The sequence below is a fragment of the Nerophis ophidion genome, linkage group LG01, assembly GCF_033978795.1.
Source record: "Nerophis ophidion isolate RoL-2023_Sa linkage group LG01, RoL_Noph_v1.0, whole genome shotgun sequence".
NCBI classification, from domain to species: domain Eukaryota; kingdom Metazoa; phylum Chordata; class Actinopteri; order Syngnathiformes; family Syngnathidae; genus Nerophis; species Nerophis ophidion.
Window position 1 is genome coordinate 86,301,689 of NC_084611.1, and position 18,413 is coordinate 86,320,101.

The 18,413-nt window shown below is 41.7% G+C and overlaps 1 protein-coding gene across 1 annotated transcript in view; it reads left to right on the plus strand.

Moving 5' to 3' along the window:
• ift27 (intraflagellar transport 27 homolog (Chlamydomonas)) overlaps window positions 1-18,413 on the plus strand; it is a 44,240-nt gene that overhangs the window by 24,111 nt on the left and 1,716 nt on the right. Inside the window, exons 3-7 of the mRNA XM_061914380.1 lie at window positions 4,683-4,742; window positions 12,065-12,124; window positions 12,198-12,315; window positions 14,207-14,316; window positions 17,638-18,413. The exon at window positions 17,638-18,413 is cut by the window's right edge and continues 1,716 nt beyond it. Of these exons, the coding sequence (XP_061770364.1) occupies window positions 4,683-4,742; window positions 12,065-12,124; window positions 12,198-12,315; window positions 14,207-14,316; window positions 17,638-17,742 (453 nt within the window). The 3' untranslated portion in view covers window positions 17,743-18,413. The remainder of the gene's footprint in view (window positions 1-4,682; window positions 4,743-12,064; window positions 12,125-12,197; window positions 12,316-14,206; window positions 14,317-17,637) is intronic.

Below are 18,413 nucleotides of genomic sequence, written 5' to 3' on the forward strand. Positions count from 1 at the left end.
AGTGCTCCCCTCGGGCCAACATATGAAATAACAAGTGTGTGTAAAAACTTGAAGTTTTCCCCCTCTGGCCAACATATGAAATAAGTGTGTGTAAAAACTTGAAGGGCTCCCCCCCTGGCCAACATATGAAATAACAAGTTGTGTAAAAAAAATTGAAGTGCTCCCCCTCTAGCCAACATATGAAATTACAAGTGTGTGTAAAAAAAATTGAAGTGCTCTCCCTCTGGCCAACATATGAAATAACAAGTGTGTGTAAAAACAAGAAGTGCTCCCCCTCTGGCCAACATATGAAATAAGTGTGTGTAAAAACTTGAAGTTCTCCCCCTCTGGCCAACATATGAAATAACAAGTTGTGTAAAAAAACTTGAAGTGCTCCCCCCTCTGGCCAACATATGAAATGACAAGTGTGTCTAAAAACTTGAAGTGCTCCCCCTCTGGCCAACATATGAAATAACAAGTGTGTGTAAAATCTTGAAGTGCTCCCCCTCTGGCCAACATATGAAATAAGTGTGTGTAAAAACTTGAAGTGCGCCCCCTCTGGCCAACATATGAAATAAGTGTGTGTAAAAAAATTGAAGTGCTCCCCCCTCTGGCCAACATATGAAAAAACAAGTGTGTGTAAAAACTTGAAGTGCTCCCCCTCTGGCCAACATATGAAATAACAAGTGTATGTAAAAACTTGAAGTGCTCCCCCTTCCGGCCAACATATGAAATAAAAAAGTGTGTGTAAAAATTTGAAGTGCACCCCCTATGGCCAACATATGAAATAACAAGTGTGCGTAAAAACAAGATGTGCCCCCCCTCTGGCCCCACATATGAAATAAAAAGTGTGTGTAAAACATTTGACGTGCTCCCTCTCTGGTCAACATATAAAATAAGTCTGTGTAAAAACTTGAAGTGCTCCCCCCTCTGGTCAACATATGTAATAAGTGTTTTGTAAGAAATTGAAATCCGCCCCCTTTGCCAAAATTAATTGAAAATAATATATGTATATTATTTACCAGGGGTAAATAATGAAGATTAAAAACCAATTACGAACAAAAAATTCCCCCCAAAAATAAATGAATTAAAAACAGTCTTTTTCTCATAGTGTGTCGACTTTATACTTATAAAATCTGGAAGAATTTCTCTTATTCTTTCTGTTTCTGTAATATGGCAATATTTTCTCGTAAAATTATCAGGTTCAAACACTGATGACATTTATTAAACAGACAAGAAGCAAGGAATTAAACAGAGACAGGACTCAATTTGGCTCAATGAAGAGAAACGCTTACACCTGTACCGTTGTACAGTGTCATCCCACGGTCTGATGAAATGTTGCACGCCTCCTCTTTTATTTGGATTTTCCCTGATTACATGGCAACAGCTGTTTCTATGGGAGGAGGGGGGTCGTAAACAGCCGTTGCCCTCGGTCATAAAACAGTTCAAAGAAAAGATTCCTGGAGCTTGCGTCAGGTCCTGCCTCCTCTCCGCTCTGTAGATCTCGGGTCAGGACAAAATCTTCCTGTGGATTACAATAGATCAAAGAAACCGACACCTTCACGTCGCTTCCCATCATACACAGTTGAGTTTTACAAACCTTCTGCTTGGTAAGATCAAAGACAGCTTTTGCCCTCTCGCCGGGAACTTACGGCAACACAAAGTTTTGTGATAACTTAGATACAATTATTCTGACAAAAAATATTACTTTTTAATGCAAAATGGCAACATTTGTCATAATAAATTTTGACTTTTATCATAATATTGGGGCAGCACGGTGGAATAGGGGTTGGTGCATGTGCCTCACAATACGAAGGTTCTGAGTTGTCCTGGGTTCAATCCTGGGCTCGGGATCTTTCTGTGTGGAGTTTGCATGTCCTTCCCGTGACTGCGTGGGTTCCCTCCGGGTACTCCGCCAAAATCATACACCTGGGGATAGGCCCCTCCCACCTCCAAAGACATCCACCTGAGGATAAGCCCCTCCCACCGCCAAAGACATGCACCTGGGGATAGGTTGATTGACAACACTAAATTGGCCCTAGTGTGTGAATGTGAGTGTGAATGTTGTCTGTTTTTCTGTGTTGGCCCTGCAATGAGGTGGCGACTTGTCCAGGGTGTACCCCGCCTTCCGCCCGATTGTAGCTGAGATAGGCGCCAGCGGTAGGAAATGGATGGATGGATGGATGGATCACAATATTGCTAATTTTTTGGGGTGTTTCTTGTGAAATAGTGACATTTTTTGAGTACAATTATGAGTTGTGTCATAATTTCGCCAAGTATAATTCCGATTATTATTATAATATTGCCAACATGTTAAAGTTTTCTTATAAAATTGTGCCTTTTATGATTATTTTCATAAAACTGCCAAAATAATCAGCTTTTTCTTGTAAAATTGCGACTGATTGTCACACCTATGGACCATGTTTTGTTTTGTCATGTTATGTTTTGATTTTGGACATTCAGTCACGTTTTGCACTTCTTGGTTTTGTTTGTTTCCATGCCAACTCATTAGTTTTCACCTGTGAAGTGTGAAGTGAATTCTATTTATATAGCGCTTTTCTCAAGTGACTCAAAGCGCTTTACATAGTGAAACCCAATATTTAAGTTACATTTAAACCAGTGTGGGTGGCACTGGGAGCAGGTGGGTAAAGGGTCTTGCCCAAGGACACAACGGCAGTGACTAGGCTGGCAGAAGCGGGAATAGAACCTGCAACCCTCAAGTTGCTGGCACGGCCACTCTACCAACCGAGCTATACCGCTATACTGTCACGTCCCCTGTTCTCAGCCTCACACCTGTTTTCACCTAATGGTCATAGCTATTTAAGTCACTCTTTTTCTTGTCTCCGTCCTGGGATCTTCACACTCGCACGCACCCTACCCATGCTGCACCTCCTTCATGCCATAGTTCCATGCCGTGTAAGTTTTTGTATTCATGCCATTGTGCTAGTTTTGTTTATAGTTTATTATTATTCATGCCAATCGAGCAAGTGTTTTTGTTTCATGTTTGTAGTTTGCACCATTTATGCTAGTCTTTTGTTTGTTCATAGCCAAGTGTCTGTACCTCCTTGTGAGCGCCCTTAGTTTATTTTTTATTATAGTTTTAAATAAACAACCATGGGGCTTCACGGTGGCAGAGGGGTTAGTGCGTCTGCCTCACAATACGAAGGTCCTGCAGTCCTGGGTTCAAATCCAGGCTCGGGATCTTTCTGTGTGGAGTTTGCATGTTCTCCCCGTGAATGCGTGGGTTCCCTCCGGGTACTCCGGCTTCCTCCCACTTCCAAAGACATGCACCTGGGGATAGGTTGATTGGCAACACTAAATTGGCCCTAGTGTGTGAATGTGAGTGTGAATGTTGTCTGTCTATCTGTGTTGGCCCTGCGATGAGGTGGCGACTTGTCCAGGGTGTACCCCGCCTTCTGCCCGATTGTAGCTGAGATAGGCGCCAGCGCCCCCAAAAAAGGGAATAAGCGGTAGAAAACGGATGGATGGATAAACAACCATGTACTCACGTCCATGCCTCGCTCGTGCCGATCCTCATCTGCATCGGAGAAACAATCCATGTCCAAGCCATGTTGTGACACTGATCCATCCATCCATCCATTTTCTACCGCTTATTCCCTTTTGGGGTCGCGGGGGGCGCTGGCACCTATCTCAGCTACAATCGGGCAGAAGGCAGGGTACACCCTGGACAAGTCGCCACCTCATCGCAGGGCCAACACAGATAGACAGACAACATTCACACTCACATTCACACACTAGGGCCAATTTTAGTGTCTTCCAATCAACCTATCCCCAGGTGCATGTCTTTGGAAGTGGGAGGAAGCCGGAGTACCCGGAGGGAACCCACGTATTCACGGGGAGAACATGCAAACTCCACACAGAAAGATCCCGAGCCTGGATTTGAACCCAGGACTGCAGGACCTTCGTATTGTGAGGCAGACAATACGAAGGTCCTGCAGTCCTGGGTTCAATGATATTGAGTAAAATTCCAACTTTTATCATAATATTGCACAAATGCTCAGTTTTTCTTCTAAACAATGTAGACTAGCGTTTTCTTGTGAAATTCCAACTCATTTTTCACAACAAACTCTTTTCGATGCAAAGTATATATCATTAATGTTGTAAATGCAAATATTTATATATCTAGAAAGGGTGGTCCTGAAGAGGGAGGTATTTTTCGGAGGTCCCCAGAAGGTCAGAAATACAATAATGTGTGTGTAAATAAATAAATAAATGGGTTGTACTTGTATAGCGCTTTTCTACCTTCAAGGTACTCAAAGCGCTTTGACACTACTTCCACATTTACCCATTCACACACACATTCACACACTGATGGAGGGAGCTGCCATGCAAGGCGCCAACCAGCCCCCATCAGGAGCAAGGGTGAAGTGTCTTGCTCAGGACACAACGGACGTGACGAGGTTGGTACTAGGTGGGATTTGAACCAGGGCCCCTCGGGTTGCGCACGGCCATTCTCCCACTGCGCCACGCCGTCCCTGTGTGTGTTATAACTCTATGAACGAGAGGCAGGACGAGGCTAATACCGCAACTTTACTCCCCCGTGTTGTTTACTTCCAAATGTGATGGTGAGCCTGTGAGGTCTCTATTCAGAGCCACTGAGAGCCAGGGAAGAAGTGTTTACTGCTCACCGTGCAGCCAGACAGACTTTTAATTAACACCACACCTGTGTTTTTGTTTGGCAGACAACAGGTGTGGAGCTGCTCATCAAAAGTGTCAACATCCCTGAGAGCAACGACAGCGTGGTAAGTTTGAGTGTGTGTGCGTGTGTGTTTGTGTGTGTGTGTTTGCTCATTGTGGTCCCCAACCACCACGGCCCGGTACTGGGCTGCGGCCCGATTGGTACAGGGCCGCAGAATAATTTTTTATTTAAAAAAAAAAAAAATATATATATATCCATCCATCCATTTTCTACCGCTTATTCCCTTTCGGGGTGGCGGGGGCCGCTGGCGCCTATCTCAGCTACAATCGGGAGGAAGGCAGGGTACACCCTGGACAAGTCGCCACCTCATCGCAGGGCCAACACAGATAGACAGACAACATTCACACACTAGGGCCAATTTTTAGTGTTGCCAATCAACCTATCCCCAGGTGCATGTCTTTGGAGGTGGGAGGAGCCTATCCCCAGGTGCATGTCTTTGGAGGTGGGAGGAAGCCGGAGTACCCGGAGGGAACCCACGCATTCACGGGGAGAACATGCAAACTCCACACAGAAAGATCCCGAGCCTGGATTTGAACCCAGGACTGCAGGAACTTCGTATTGTGAGGCAGACGCACTAACCCCTCTGCCACCGTGTATATATATATATATATTTTTTTTTTTTAATTAAATCAACATAAAAACACAATATACACTTACAAATAGTGCACCAACCACAAAAACTCCCTATTTCATGACAAAAACGTCCCTTTTTCATGACAAAGAAGAAAAAGACAAAAAAAGGACCCCCCCCCCCCCCCCCCCCCTGGCCGCGGGACAAATTATTAAGCGTTGACCGGTCCGCGGATACAAAAAGGTTGGGGACCACTGTCCTAGAGCAAGCGTCACCCGCTGCCATGTTGAATGAACACCGCCATGTTTAGCAGATTAGCTGGTTGCCAATATCGAGCTTTTCAAAATCTGCCATGACGTAAAAGTGACCTCGGCCTGCGCGATTCAGCCTGAAAAGAGAATCTGTGATTTTTTTTCCCCACAAAAAACAATTTAAAACACAGATGTCAAACTCAAGGCCCAGGCATCTTTATATGTCAGGGGTCGGGAACCTTTTTGGTTGAGAGAGCCAAGAAGCCAAATATTTTAAAATGTATATCCGTAAGAGCCATAAAATATATTTTTTAACTCTGAACGCAACTAAACGTGTGCATTTTTTAGAAAAAACAACATTTCTAGAGTATAATAAGTCTCTTATTCTTTGTAATAACATTGTTATTTTGAAGCTGGCCATGTACTGCTTGCCTGTGTATCGGCTGGGGACATCTCTGCGCTGCTGATCCGCCTCCGCTTGGGATGGTTTCCTGCTGGCTCCGCTGTGAACGGGACTCTCGCTGCTGTGTTGGATCCGCTTTGGACTGGACTCTCGCGACTGTGTTGGATCCATTATGGATTGAACTTTCACAGTATCATGTTAGACCCGCTCGACATCCATTGCTTTCCTCCTCTCCAAGGTTCTCATAGTCATCATTGTCACTGACGTCCCACTGGGTGTGAGTTTTCCTTGCCCTTATGTGGGCCTACCGAGGATGTCGTAGTGGTTTGTGCAGCCCTTTGAGACACTAGTGATTTAGGGCTATATAAGTAAACATTGATTGATTGATTGAAGCTAACTGTGGAGGGGGCGTGGCCTGTTGGCCTGCAGCGTAGCGGGGTGTTGCCAGGACCAGCCTCAAAATCAGCGACAAGTGCGTCGACGGCCCACCTGGGCCTTGTCATCTAATCACCTGTCGCTCTTTTATAAGCAGCAGCCAGGTGGAGAGACGGGGCTGGGGCTGGAGCCAGAGCCAATTGAGGACAAAAGAGAAAACAAAATTGCTGAAAAGCAACTTAAGAGACTTATTGAAAAATACAACAATATTGTAACCCTAAAAAGGCTCTCATGTCGGTGCTTGGTGGTCTGAAGAACCCCCTAATCAATAATAAATAAATGACTTCTTACCATTAACGCAACTTCTTGAACATAAAAAAAGCATGAGAATGTCTGATATTTTGAACGTTATTTTTAACACTGTGATTACAGGTGGAATTATTCATTACTTATCGTGTTAAGCAATGTCAGCTCAGATTTATCCGAGAGCCAGATGCAGTCATCAAAAGAGCCACATCTGGCTCTAGAGCCATAGGTTCCCTACCCCTTTTATATGTGGCCTGCGAAAGCCTCGAAAAATGGGTTGAAATAATATCCTTTTTTTCCCCCCAACAATATTCCATGCATCCATCCATCTTCTTCCGCTTATCCAAGGTCAGGTCGCGGGTGCAGCAGCCTAAGCAGGGAAGCCCAGACTTTCCTCTCCCCAGCAACTTCATCCAGCTCCTTCATCTAGCGTTCCCAGGCCAGCCGGGAGACATAGTCTTCCCAACGTGTCCTAGGTCTTCCCCGTGGCCTCCTACCTCCCTCGGGAGGTGTTCGGGTGGCATCCTGAGCAGATGGCCGAATCACCTCATCTAGCTCCTTCTCCATGTGGAGGAGCAGCGGCTTTACTTTGAGTTCCTCTCGAATCCCGGATGACCGAGCATCTCACCCTAACTCTAAGGCAGAACCCCGCCACCCGGCGTCGGAAACTCATTTCGGCCGCTTGTACCCGTGATCTTATCCTTTCGGTCATAACCCAAAGCTCATGACCATAGGTGAGGATGGGAACGTAGATCAACCGGTAAAATTGAGAGCTTTGCCTTCCGGCTCAGCTCCTTCTTCACCACAACGGATCGATACAGCGTCCGCATTAGTGAAGACGCCGCACCGATCCGCCTGTCGATCTCACGATCCACTCTTACCCCACTCGTGAACAAGACTCCTAGGGACTTGAACTCCTCCACTTGGGGCAGGGTCTCCTCCCCAACCCGGAGATGGCATTCCACCCTTTTCCGGGAGAGAACCATGGACTCGGATTTGGAGGTGCTGATTCTCATTCCGGCCGCTTCACACTCGGATGCGAACCGATCCAGTGAGAGCTGAAGATCCCGGCCAGATGAAGCCATCAGGACCACATCATCTGCAAAAAGCAGAGACCTAATCCCGCGGCCACCAAACCGCATTAGTGAAGACGCCGCACCGATCCGCCTGTCGATCTCACGATCCACTCTTACCCCACTCGTGAACAAGACTCCGAGGTACTTGAACTCCTCCACTCGGGGCAGGGTCTCCTTCCTAACCCGGAGATGGAACTCCACCCTTTTCCGGGCGAGAACCATGGACTCGGACTGAGAGGTGCTGAAACTATATTCTACAACGTTGAAAAAACATGCTTTTTAACAACGTTTATTCAATGTCGACATTGATTTAACCATTGGAATTTGGTCAATTCTCAACGTGTATACAATGTCGTCTCAATTTACAAATATAACTATTTCGCAACGTTGTTTTAAAGTCACTTTTAAAAGGCACGCACGTATAATCAATTTTGTATTGATGTATTTTGCCTGCTGGGGTTTTAAGTAAAAGCTCTGCCTTGTTTTTAATGAATACTTAGGCCTATCACGCTACTGTATTTTAATGTTAGTCTTTATGGTGGGACTTGGAGAGCCGAGCGTTTTCTGAGGCGAGACTTGGTAAAACTTATTTCAATGCAACGATTATGTCTCGTTTTTATTATTGTATAACAGGGGTGTCCAAAGTGCGGCCCGCGTGTCATTTTTTAACGGCACATTTTAAGAATACAATTGAAAAAAATTAAAAACATAAAAATTGGTATAAAAGAGCAAACAGGTGAAATATAACAAGAAATTGTTGCAATGCTTCCTCTTATAACACAAAGCTGCCAGGCAGGCTGTTTCTTTCTTTAAAAAATAATAATGAATCAAAATCAATGTCATTTTGAATTATTGACCTCTTCAAGGCTTCGATTACGTCACGTTAAATATTCCACTTTGAGATATTTTTTGGGGAAAAATGTTGCATATTTTGTGTTTTGCCATATGAACAAACTGAGCTCTTTTTTTTTTTTTAAAAGAAGGGCCTAAAACAAACAAACAAAACATAAACAACAATACAACTTAAAATTGACAGATATATCTGAAGTTGATCTCGAGATTATTGTGCTAAAAGTAAACAGTAAAAAATATTAATTTTTTTAACACTTTAATGAGTAGGACACTTTTGGATCCCCAATTATTTTTGTGTGATTTGGTTTTAAGTGTCATTGCTCAAAAAATAATAATGAATCAAAATCCAAAATTAAAGCTCCAATTATTATATAATCTCAAATATTCCACCTAAAAAGTTATTGGGTGAAAATATTGCATATTTTGTGTTTTTTCCATTTTTTTCCCTAATGTTCATCTAGAGATTTAAAACTTGAATAATAATAATAAAAATAATAATACTGAATAATAACACATTTAAATTTTTTTTTTTTTTACCAAAACCCTTTTGGGTCCCCGGGATAGTAACTGAGTGGAGACCTATATGTTTATTTTTTTATACATATATTGTATTGGTTTTTAATACAAAAATTATGAAAATGGCCCCTGCCTGCTTTGATTTTTCAGTGTGCGGCCCTCAGTGGAAAAAGTTTGGACACCCCTGTTGTATAACATGTTGGTTGCAGGCAAGCAAAATGACACTGAGGGCATTGGAAACTTTGCACAAACAATCGCTCAAAATCCTTGACCGAAAACCACAACATCACTGTTTAGTTCTCCAAAAATATAGATTGTTAAACTTAGCTAACATTCAAAGATTAGCATCAATACGAATGGCCCATCGAATCCTAAATAACACTGCACCAGCGCCACTTAAGCACTTTGTCCAGTTTACATCTGCTGTGACAACTAGAAACACACGAGCCTCCACTAGGGGGCAGTGTAGCGTACCCAGATGTAAAACATCTTTTGCACAATCAACCTTTTCATATAAAGCCATAAAGAAATGGACCGACCTCACAACAAACTTGAAAAGTTTTACAGATTACTCTTCATTTACAATTGAAGTTAAAAAAGTGGCTTTGGAGCAATCGAAGCTGCTCACACGGTCAATAAGGTGGTCACTATGTTTGACACATCAACTTAATATGTAGTATATTTTTCCATGACAGCATTTTTGTTGTCGATTCTGAGGTGTGTCTGTTAAAATCATGTTTTTTTTTTTTTTTTTTTTTTTTTTTTTACAAATGATGACAGATGTGAACAAGAGCATGTATTGTCTTTGTGTGATGATTAATCGAAGCTGCTCACACGGTCAATAAGGCGGTCACTATGTTTGACACATCAACTTAATATGTAGTATATTTTTCCATGACAGCATTTTTGTTGTAAATTGTGTGGTGTGTCTGTTAAAATCATGTTTTATTTTTACAAATGATGACAGATGTGAACAAGAGTATGTATTGTCTTTGTGTGATGATGTAATCGAAGCTGCTCACACGGTCAATAAGGTGGTCACTATGTTTGACACATCAACTTAATATGTAGTATATTTTTCCATGACAGCATTTTTGTTGTAAATTGTGAGGTGTGTCTGTTAAAATAATGTTTTTTTTATTTTTTACAAATGATGACAGATGTGAACAAGAGCATGTATTGTCTTTGTGTGATGATGTAATCGAAGCTGCTCACACGGTCAATAAGGTGCTCACTATGTTTGACACATCAACTTAATATGAAGTATATTTTTCCATGACAGCATTTTTGTTGTAAATTGTGAGGTGTGTCTGTTAAAATAATGTTTTTTTTAATTTTTACAAATGATGACAGATGTGAACAAGAGCATGTATTGTCTTTGTGTGATGATGTAATCGAAGCTGCTCACACGGTCAATAAGGTGGTCACTATGTTTGACACATCAACTTAATATGTAGTATATTTTTCCATGACAGCATTTTTGTTGTCGATTGTGAGGTGTGTCTGTTAAAATCATGTTGTTTTTTTTTTTTTTTTTACAAATGATGACAGATGTGAACAAGAGCATGTATTGTCTTTGTGTGATGATTAATCGAAGCTGCTCACACGGTCAATAAGGTGGTCACTATGTTTGACACATCAACTTAATATGTAGTATATTTTTCCATGACAGCATTTTTGTTGTAAATTGTGTGGTGTGTCTGTTAAAATCATGTTTTATTTTTACAAATGATGACAGATGTGAACAAGAGTATGTATTGTCTTTGTGTGATGATGTAATCGAAGCTGCTCACACGGTCAATAAGGTGGTCACTATGTTTGACACATCAACTTAATATGTAGTATATTTTTCCATGACAGCATTTTTGTTGTAAATTGTGAGGTGTGTCTGTTAAAATAATGTTTTTTTTAATTTTTACAAATGATGACAGATGTGAACAAGAGCATGTATTGTCTTTGTGTGATGATGTAATCGAAGCTGCTCACACGGTCAATAAGGTGCTCACTATGTTTGACACATCAACTTAATATGTAGTATATTTTTCCATGACAGCATTTTTGTTGTAAATTGTGAGGTGTGTCTGTTAAAATCATGGTTTTTTTTGTTTTTGTTTTTTTACAAATGATGGCAGATGTGAACAAGAGCATGTATTGTCTTTGTGTGATGATGTAATCGAAGCTGCTCACACGGTCAATAAGGTGGTCACTATGTTTGACACATCAACTTAATATGTAGTATATTTTTCCATGACAGCATTTTTGTTGTAAATTGTGAGGTGTGTCTGTTAAAATCATGTTTGTTTTTTGTTTTTTACAAATGATGACGGATGTGAACAAGAGCATGTATTGTCTTTGTGTGATGATTTAATCGAAGCTGCTCACACGGCCAATAAGGTGGTCACTATGTTTGACACATCAACTTAATATGTAGTATATTTTTCCATGACAGCATTTTTGTTGTAAATTGTGAGGTGTGTCTGTTAAAATCATGTTTTTTTTTTGTTTTTTTTACAAATGATGACTGATGTGAACAAGAGCATGTATTGTCTTTGTGTTATGATTTAATCGAAGCTGCTCACAAGGTCAATAAGGTGGGCACTATGTTTGACACATCAACTTAATATGTAGTATATATATTTTTCCATGACAGCATTTTTGTTTTAAATTGTGAAGTGTGTCTGTTAAAATCATGTTTTTTTTTTGTTTTTTTTTTTACAAATGACAACAGATGTGAACAAGAGCATGTATTGTCTTTGTGTGAAGATGTAAATGAGGTGTGGTTGTATTGTATATTATGTATGTGTCCATGAAAGGGCATTTTATGACTTTTCTCAATTTTAACACATGACATGGTATGATTTTATCGTCATAATTTTGTTGCATTATTTTTGTATCCCTTCAATTTAGGTAGCCGGATAGTTATTTAGCTATAATCTGGTACAGAACATATCTGTCTATGAGCTTAATGTTTCTGTGCATTGAGAACCACTGATTTGTCCTCTCCATGTTCTCCAGGAGCTCTACATCATCGACTCTGCGGGCAAGGAAGCCTTAGTGGAAACCTGTGAGAAAATGGTGAGGTGACCCCTGTTGGTTTTGAAACACAAATAACCGAAACATGATGCCCTCCGTCACCTGGTCAATCCAGTGGGGCAGGCCGTCGCTGCTGTGCCTGGTGTTCGACCTGACCAGCCAGCGCACCTTTGACAGCTGCGGCCTCTGGATGGAGAGAGTCCGGGCCCACTGCCAAGGCCTCCGTGTTCCAGGTACACGCATCCACCGCGAAATGTGTACTTGTATAAGAAACAACTATAACACCGGCTAATATGTCATGTGACACTTTCAAAGGGAAGGCTTTCCAAAATAAGATTCTCTACGTAAACATGGCAGATTTATCAGGTAGTGCCAAATCGGTTTGTTGCGGTCCAAATGTATTTGTGGCAAATCCAATACAAAGTCGGATTTTTGGCGCTTTTGGCTTTCCCCTGTCAGTAAAAATCAGACCTGGTTAAATTAAGGCAAGTTATTTTTTTTACATCTTTAAGATAGAAACTGTAGCTGCCATTATGATGTGCAGTGATGGTTTTTAAATGACCGTAAGTCTTGAACTATACAAAGTACTTCAATTGTTGGAATCTGCACTTTTGCATGATATTCAAGTTACTATGGTGATCTAATTAGTTACTATGGTAACCTAAGTCACAGCAGCTCAGAGGAGGCACTGTCAGGGTTGCCACTGACAGTTTGTTTGTGTTTTAGTTTTTACTCTATGTGTTTAGTATTTCCTGTACTTAGTTCCTGTCAGCACTCTATTTTGGTTCAGCTTCCTGTTTGTCTCCCTGAGTGCTTTGTTTCCCCTCAGCTGCGGCTGATTGGCACCTGGCCACACCTGGTGTTAATCAGCTCGATCCTATTTTACCTGCTCTGTGTCCTCCAGTCAGTGCTGGATTATTTTCTTGTCGCTCTTGTCATTGCTACCTGTTGTGTCGTGTGGTATCTTGTCGAGTCAATGCAGCTATATTTAGATAGATGTTTTTAGCTTACTGTCTTTTGTTCCCTGCTACCAAGTTTGTTTTCTTATAAGTACGACTTCTGTTTCTTATAAGTACGACTTCTGTTTCTTATAAGTACGACTTCTGTTTCTTGTTCGATACCGGCTAGCTTCCACGCGAGGCCTTTTTAGTTTGTTATCCGCCCACGTGCGCGCTTTTTGTTTGTACCCTTTGTTTGTTCTTTGTCTTAGTGTTTTAAATTAAATCATGTTTTCCTGTTCAATGCCTGCCTCCGTCTCTGCATCTTAGGGTTCGTCACGAACTAATTTTGACAGGCACCAAGCAGTGTGGGTGGGGAGCGTTTCCACAGAGTCTTTCCAGAGCGGCCAGCCTGAAATACAGGTGTCAGGGACAGAGGCGGAAGGAGATTGTTTTACCTTTCTCGTTCATATTTTGCTGTTTGTTGCTTGATTGTAAAATATGTTGATGAAGAGGGGGTGTGACGTTTATATGTTGTCAATATTCAGTTGTAGAGGTTCTTCGGACCACCACACACTGCCAGGAGAGCCCGGAATTCAGGGTATAACACGGGTTTATTTGCATAAAAAATAGGCTTCCGCTTCCCAGCAAAGTGTCTCTTCCTCCTGCGTCTGCATCAACAGCACCTCCAACGCCAACTCTGTGTCTCGCCCCGGCTGATGCTAATAAAGGCGATTAGATAACAAGGCCCACCTGGGCCATCTACTCACCTGTCGCTGTCTTCAAGGCCGCCCCCTCCACATCCGTGTTATAGTTAGTATTGTAAATCTCACATTCTTCATTTGCATGTACATTCTGGGTGTCTCATTCAGTAAAACATTTTTACAATTCCATCTTGTTTTAAAAGGTGGTCTGTCATAACGTTTTTAGCATACAATCAGACATTATTGTGAGGTTTTTTATTAGTGTTGCTAAAAATCTGATATACCGGCCCCCAGACACATTTTTTTTCTCTAAATTTGGCCCCTGAGTCAAAATAATTGCCCAGGCCTGGTATAAGTGGTTCTACACATGTACCTTTTTGACCTTAAACACTATCTGTTGTTGTATGTCCTAACTTCACCACTAAGGGAGCTAATGACTGGGAGATAATAGTTTTTTTTTAAAGTATTTTCATTTGTGTCAGGTGTGCTTGTGGGCAACAAGTCTGACCTGGCTGCCAGGAGGGAGGTGACAACGTCTGCGGCGCAGGAGTGGGCCCGCAGCCAAGGCTTGGAGTACCACGAAACATCTGCTGTGAGCGCCTCCCTTCTTTCACCTGTAGAGTCCACTGAAACTACGAAACCCAAAACCAGTGAAGTTGGCACGTTGTGTAAATGGTAAATAAAAACAGAATACGATGATTTGCAAATCCTGTTCAACTTATATTTAATTGAATAGACTGCAAAGAGAAGATATTTAATGTTCCAACTGAGAAATTTAATTTTCTTTTTCCAATAATCATTAACTTAGAATCTAATGGCAGCAACAAATTGCAAAAAAGTTAAATACTTACCACTGTGTTACATAACCTTTCCTTTTAACAACACTCAGTAAACATTTGGGAACTGAGGAGACCAATTTCTGAAGCTTTTCATGTGGAATTATTTCCGAATCTTGCTTGATGTACAGCTTAAAGGGGAACATTATCACAATTTCAAAAGGGTTAAAAACAATAAAAATCAGTTCCCAGTGGCCTCTTGTATTTTTTGAGTTTTTTTTCAAAATTTTACCGGTCCCCGAATATCCCTAAAAAAAGCCTTAAGGTGCTTGATTTTCGCTATTTGCGATGCTGCTATCCATTTCCCTGTGACGTCACACAGTGCTGCCAATGTAAACAAACAATGGGAATACCACAGCAAGATATAGCGACATTAGCTCGGATTCAAACTCGGATTTCAGTGACGTAAGCGATTCAACAGATTACGCATGTATTGAAACGGATGGTTGGAGTATGAAAGTATTGAAGAAGAAACTGAAGCTATTGAGCAAATAGCTATGACGCTATTCATAGCCATAGCATGGCCGAATAGCTGCGTTAGCATCGCCGGTAAAATGTGCGGACCAAACGATCAGGACTTTTGCATCTCGTGACACTGGAGCAACTTAAATCCCTCGATTGGTGTTTTTTTCGCATTAAATGTGGGTGGAAGGAAACGTAATATAGTTGCAAATGCATCTGCAGGTTATCCATACATCTCTGTGCCATGTCTGCTTTAGCACCGCCGGTAAATAGCATGTTAGCATCGATTAGCGTAGCATGTTAGCATCGATTAGCTGGCAGTCAATATCAACAAAACTCACCTTTGTGATTTTGTTGACTTTATTGTTGCAAATGCATCTTAAGGTTATCCATACATCTCTGTGCCATGTCTGCTTTAGCACCGCCGGTAAATAGCATGTTAGCGTCGATCAGCGTAGCATGTTAGCATTGATGAGCTGGCAGTCACGCCGCAACCAAATATGTCTGATTAGCACATACGTCAACATCAACAAAACTCACCTTTGTGATTTCGTTGAATTTATCGTTGCAAATGCATCTGCAGGTTATCCATACATCTCTGTGCCATGTCTGTCATCGCCGGTAAAATGTGCAGACACTTTGGTACATTCGATGGGGGTCTGGTGGCAGACACTTTCGCATCTTGGGGCCAGTGGTGCAACTTGATTCCCTCCCTGTTAGTGTTGTTACACCCTCCGACAACACACCGACGAGGCATGATGTCTCCAAAGTTCCAAAAAATCGTCGAAAAAACGTAAAATAACAGAGCTGAGACCCTTGTGTTTGCAATGTCTTGAAAATGAAAATGGCGGCTGTATTACCTCGGAGACGTCACGTTCTGACGTCATCGTAAAAACAGCAATAAACAGAAATGCGTGTAATTCGCCAAAATTCACGCATTTAGAGTTCGGAAATCGGTTAAAAAAATATATGGTCTTTTTTTTGCACCATTAAGGTATATATTGACACTTACATAGGTCTGGTGATAATGTTCCCCTTTAAGTCATTCAACAGTCCGGGGTCTCCGTTGTGGTATTTTAGGCTTCATAATGCGCCACACATTTTCAATTTGAGACAGGTCTGGACTACAGGCAGGCCAGTTTAGTACCTGCACTCTTTTACGATGAAGCCACGCTGTTGTAACACGTGCAGAATGTGGTTTGGAAGTTGTCTTGCTGAAATAAGCAGGGGCGTCCATGAAAAAGGCGTTGCTTGGATGGCAACATATGTTGCTCCAAAACCTGTAGGTACCTTTCAGCATTAATGGTGCCTTCACAGATGTGTAAGTTACCCATGCCTTGGGCACTAATACACCCCCATACCATCACAGATGCTGGCTTTTCAACTTTACGCCTATAACAATCCGGATAGTTCGTCTCCTCTTTGGTCTGGAGGACACGACGTCCACAGTTTCAAAAAAACAATTTGAAAGGTGGACTCGTCAGACCACAGAACACTTGTCCACTTTGCATCAGTCCATCTTAGATGAGCTCGGGCCCAGCGAAGCCAGCGACGCTTCTGGGTGTTGTTGATAAATAGCTTTCGCTTTGCATAGTAGAATTTTAACTTGCACTTACAGATGTAGCGATGAACCGTGGTTACTGACAGTGGTTTTCTGAAATGTTCCTGAGCCCATGTGGTGATATTCTTTACACACTGCGGTCGCTTTTTGATGCAGTACCACCGGAGGGATCAAAGGTCCGTAATATCATCACTTACGTGAAGTGATTTCTCCCGATTCTTTGAAACTTTTATGATATTATGGACTGTAGATGGTGAAATCCTTAAATTCCTTGCAACAGCTGGTTGAGAAATGTTGTTCTTAAACAATTTGCTCAGGCATTTGCTCACAAAGTGGTGACCCTCGCCCCGTCCTTGTTTGTGAACGACTGAGCATTTCATGGAAGCTGCTTTTATACCCAATCATGGCAGCCACCTGTTCCCAATTAGTCTGTACACCGGTGGGATGTTCCCAATAAGTGTTTGATGAGCATTTTCTCAACTTTCCCAGTCTTTTTTTCTCACTTGTGCTAGCTTTTTTGAAACTCGTCGCAGGCATCAAATTCGAAATGAGCTAATATTTGCAAAAAATAAAGTTTTCTAGTTCGAACATTAAATATAGTCTCTTTGCAGTCTGTTCAATTGAATATAAGGTGAAAAGGATTTGCAATTCATTGTATTCTGTTTATTTTTACCATTTACACAACGTACCAACTTCACTGGTTTCGGGTTTTGTAGATGCAAGCCGATATCAATCAATCAATGTATTTTATTTCGGCAATCTTCACATAAAACAAAGAACAACAACAAGAAAAGAAAAAAAAAACACTCATTTGAGCAATGATTGAGCCGAAAGGGTGTAGGTTGAAGCAACGCTTATATAAACCTACCCCATCACAACAAGAACAAGGTTCAAAATATATAAATATGATATGATCCTATACTTGTCTTTTTTGCTGGTATCGGACCGACATCCGATATCAATATCAGATCGGTACACCGCTTTTTGCAACCGTACTTAATTTTGTGGCCCTCCCGGACAACAACGTCATTGCTGCGTGTTTTATCTCTTGCAGAAGGAGATGGAGGACAGCGAGGCGCCGCTCCTCAGTTTAGCTCGAGCCTTTCACTCCCACTACCAGGAGTGTAGAGAGACCATCCAGAACCTGAGTCCAGGCTAGACACACACACACACACACACACATGCTTGGGAACAAGCACCAATAAATTAGTTTTTGATGGCTGGGAAATATTTTTGCCATGATTTTTTTTTGACCAGAACTCCAAATGGACTTTATGCTATTGATTTCCACAATAATTGACCACAAAAAAAATAAACATCTAAAGATGTTTTATGTCTACTGGTTAAAGGCCTACTGAAATGAGATTTTCTTGTTCAAACAAGGATAGCAGGTCCATTCTATGTGTCATACTTGATCATTTCGCGATATTGCCATATTTTTGCTGAAAGGATTTAGTAGAGAACATCCACGATAAAGTTCGCAACTTTTGGTCGCTAATAAAAAAAAGCCTTGCCTTTACCAGAAGTAGCAGACGATGTGCGCGTGACGTCACTGGTTGTAGGGCTCCTCACATCCTCACATTGTTTATAATCATGGCCACCAGCAGCAAGAGCTATTCGGACCGAGAAAACGACAATTTACCCATTAATTGGAGCGAGGATGAAAGATTTGTGGATGAGGAAAGTTAGAGTGAAGCATAAAAAAAAAAAAGAAAAGGCCACGGCTCCAGGGGGCGGCAGTGGGACCGTTTCAAAAGTAATTAGACACATTTACTAGAATAATTCTGGAAGATCCCTTATCTGCTTATTAGAGATGCGCAGTTTGCGGTC